This window comes from Fulmarus glacialis, unplaced genomic scaffold (assembly GCF_000690835.1).
Source record: "Fulmarus glacialis isolate BGI_N327 unplaced genomic scaffold, ASM69083v1 scaffold17870, whole genome shotgun sequence".
In the NCBI taxonomy this organism is placed as follows: domain Eukaryota; kingdom Metazoa; phylum Chordata; class Aves; order Procellariiformes; family Procellariidae; genus Fulmarus; species Fulmarus glacialis.
The window spans coordinates 23,312-26,397 of record NW_009188546.1 but is presented as its reverse complement, the minus strand read 5'-3'; the positions used below and the strand labels follow the sequence as shown (position 1 = coordinate 26,397).

Below are 3,086 nucleotides of genomic sequence, written 5' to 3'. Positions count from 1 at the left end.
CAGAAGATAAAGGTACGTATGCATTTTCAAGGTCAATAGGAGATGTGCTTGTCCTTTTCTTCCATGGGTCTTGATTTGTAAGTACTCACTTTGCATGACTTGAGGAATAAAAAACAGATCTTAAGTAATTCTAATAAGTAACAAGCAACTTCATAAGCCTGTCTTGCAGGGTAAGGTTAGAAATAGTGGAGGATTTATAGGGTTGGTTTTTTTGGGGTTTTTTTTGGTTTTTTTGGGGGGGGTTTTTTTGGTTTTTTTTTTTTGGTAGTCCCCTAGAAGAAAATCACTTCTTGGCAATACAAAGTCCCTGGCTTGAAATTAAATAGGAAAGCATTTTTGAAATTTCCATTTGGAGTTGACTTCTGGGGTGCTTTTGTAAAAAAAATAAATGAACTGAAAATTCAAGTTCTTATTTTCTCCATGTCAAATGTATTAAATATTTATCCGTATAATGCTCTTATAATGCCATATATTACGGCCATATAAAGCCATCTATTACAGCATTTGGATTTATTATATTGAATGTAGCATGCACCAGTTTACTTGTGCTGTTTTCTCCTCCTTAGCTCCACAGTCTCACCAATGGTATTCTTGGGGTCCTCCTAATATGCAATGTAGATTGTGTGCATCTTGCTGGATTTATTGGAAGAAATATGGTGGCCTGAAAATGCCCACACAGACAGATGAAGATAAACTGTCTTCCAGCCAACCTACAGAGGTAGGATTGTGTAGATAAACTTTCCTACAATGAGCTGTGGTGCTTTTGCAAGATTGCTGTGATTTGAATATTTAATAGAATGATTTTTTTATGTATGTGTTCAACTTTGGTATTACAAAACTCAATTTATTAATCCTTTTCCTGTCTTAAGTAGAACTGAACAGTGTGGAGGTCCTGCCATGTCTTTATTTGACTAAGTCTTAGATAAACAAACATCCACTTCATGCATTTTTGATGGACAAATGTCATCTTGTCAGTCAAATGGTGTGTTATCTATCAAATGTTAATATGACTCTACAATATCTCATCTAGAATGGCATTATATATTCACTCACAATAGAGTTCTCTACTCTGTGTTTTACAGCTTCATACATAAGCCCCAGTTTTTTTGTATTGTGCTTATACATATTATTTGATTAGCCTTGTGAACTTATCCAAACTGTGGATTTCTTTAATGCTGTAATTCAGATGTATGTGTTATGATTTTTTGTTTATTTTTGTAGGAATCCCATGTTAGAACTCACATGTCCCGGCAGGCCACACAGGGAACTCCAGTTCGTAACACTGGAAGTCCAAAGTCGGCAGTGAAAACACGTCAAGCTTTCTTTCTTCACACAACGTGTTGGACAAAACTGGCCCGTCAGGTCTGCAAAAATACCCTCCGGCTGCGGCAGGCAGCAAGACGTCCCTTTGTCCCTATTAACTGTGCTGCCATTAAGGCAGAATGTAAGATGTTTTTTTAATTCTTAGTTCTGTGTGCTGTGCTTCCCACCCATTTTTGTCTTTTAATTTTATTTTCTTTTTCAATAAACATTTCTTGTCTATACACTTTTGCTTTTCATTTTTTCATTTCTACAGCATATCACCAACACATTGGATAAAGTCTGGCTGCCTTGAACAGATTTCAGGCTGGGGAAGCATTTCAAATAAATTAAAAAGGGGATAACTATTACCTCATTCACTTGCAAAAAATTGTCATTAAAAAAAAATCGGGGGCAGGGAGGGGAAATCAATGCCGTGACATAAAAAACATGCTTCCTACTGCGGAATACGAAATGCCTATATCTTATTTTGTTTGTTTATTCTTTTGCTGAGCAGAAAGTATAGATCTGTGTATGTTTTACTTTTTCTCAGTGGGGTTGGTCAAGATATAAGGAGCTGACGATGCATAAGAATTTAAATCTGGCCTGTAATACAGCCCTTTGTTACTGTGGTGATCAGATGGTGGTGATAGCCATGTTTATTATTACATCATAGTTGCATCTTTTTTTTTTTGTCTGTTCCAGTTTTAAATTTTAGTTTTAAATAAAATTCTTTATTATGCTCATTCTTTTTGTATAAATAAATATAAAGAACTGATAAATTCACTAGTAGTATGACAAAAGGTTATGAGTTGTTGTAGACAGCAACAGTAAGTCTATTTATGTGCATATGTGTGTAAGTTCTGCTGCAAAGTCACTGAATATTTCAGCAGGTTTTGTATCTGCGCTGAGCACGTTGTTTTACTGCTCATGCTGTTTGGTTACGTTTCCAGTCTTCCATAGATGCAGTTCTTGGAGCAGACACTTGGTATTCCAAGATGAGCCATGCTGGCTTATTGTACTGTTAATTGTATTAGAATTGAAGAGACCTTTTTAGAATATTAGATGTTGGTTTTATAACGATGTTTACTAGATTAATGCTAAATGTTTTCCCAGCATATTTAACTGGGATGCCAGTGATGTCAGCGTTGATTATAAGAAATTTACTCCATGGAGGCTTAAAATCTCATTTTGAGTAATTATTTTCCCCGTATGAACTTTAACACCAGCCATTCCTCACATGCAAACTCTTCACCTACTTCTGCAGTCATCCAGAAATTGGTGAATGTTTCTGTTCATTGTCCTTGTCTTATTTATTTAGTTGTCCTGTTGGCTGTTTCCTTCTTTCAAAGCTATGTAAGTCAGGAGCAGCTTTCAGATTTAAGGAAACCATATGTCCACTGTGTGAATAAAATGGTTTGTACTTTATGGAAGAAATGTGCCTAAGGCTGGACTAGGATTATCTTTTTAATCCTTAGTACAAAAAAGAGTTATTTTCTGAGAGAAGAGCTTTGTACCCTTTAATTTATGTAATTTGCACTGATTTCTGCTGACTCATGGAGGAAGATTAATTTTAGAAGTTCACTTGAACCTTGAATCTTTTTATCCATATTCCTATTTCTTCTCACTCACTGAGGTAACTCAATTCGAAAGAAGATGAAGCTTTTGTTTAAGGAAGAGAAAAAATAGAAGAAGAAAAAAGTTTCATCCAACTATTCATCATCATACTAGAACATGTGTTATATACACAGTTCAACTTGAAAACAAAGGAGTGAAAAGCTGAGCTT

The 3,086-nt window shown here is 35.3% G+C and overlaps 1 protein-coding gene across 1 annotated transcript in view; it reads left to right on the top strand.

Moving 5' to 3' along the window:
• MTA3 (metastasis associated 1 family, member 3) overlaps positions 1–3,086 on the top strand; it is a gene marked incomplete at its 3' end in the record, with an annotated part of 101,003 nt that overhangs the window by 85,473 nt on the left and 12,444 nt on the right. Inside the window, exons 13-14 of the mRNA XM_009579120.1 lie at positions 567–718; positions 1,222–1,444. Coding sequence (XP_009577415.1) covers positions 567–718; positions 1,222–1,444 — 375 coding nt within the window. The remainder of the gene's footprint in view (positions 1–566; positions 719–1,221; positions 1,445–3,086) is intronic.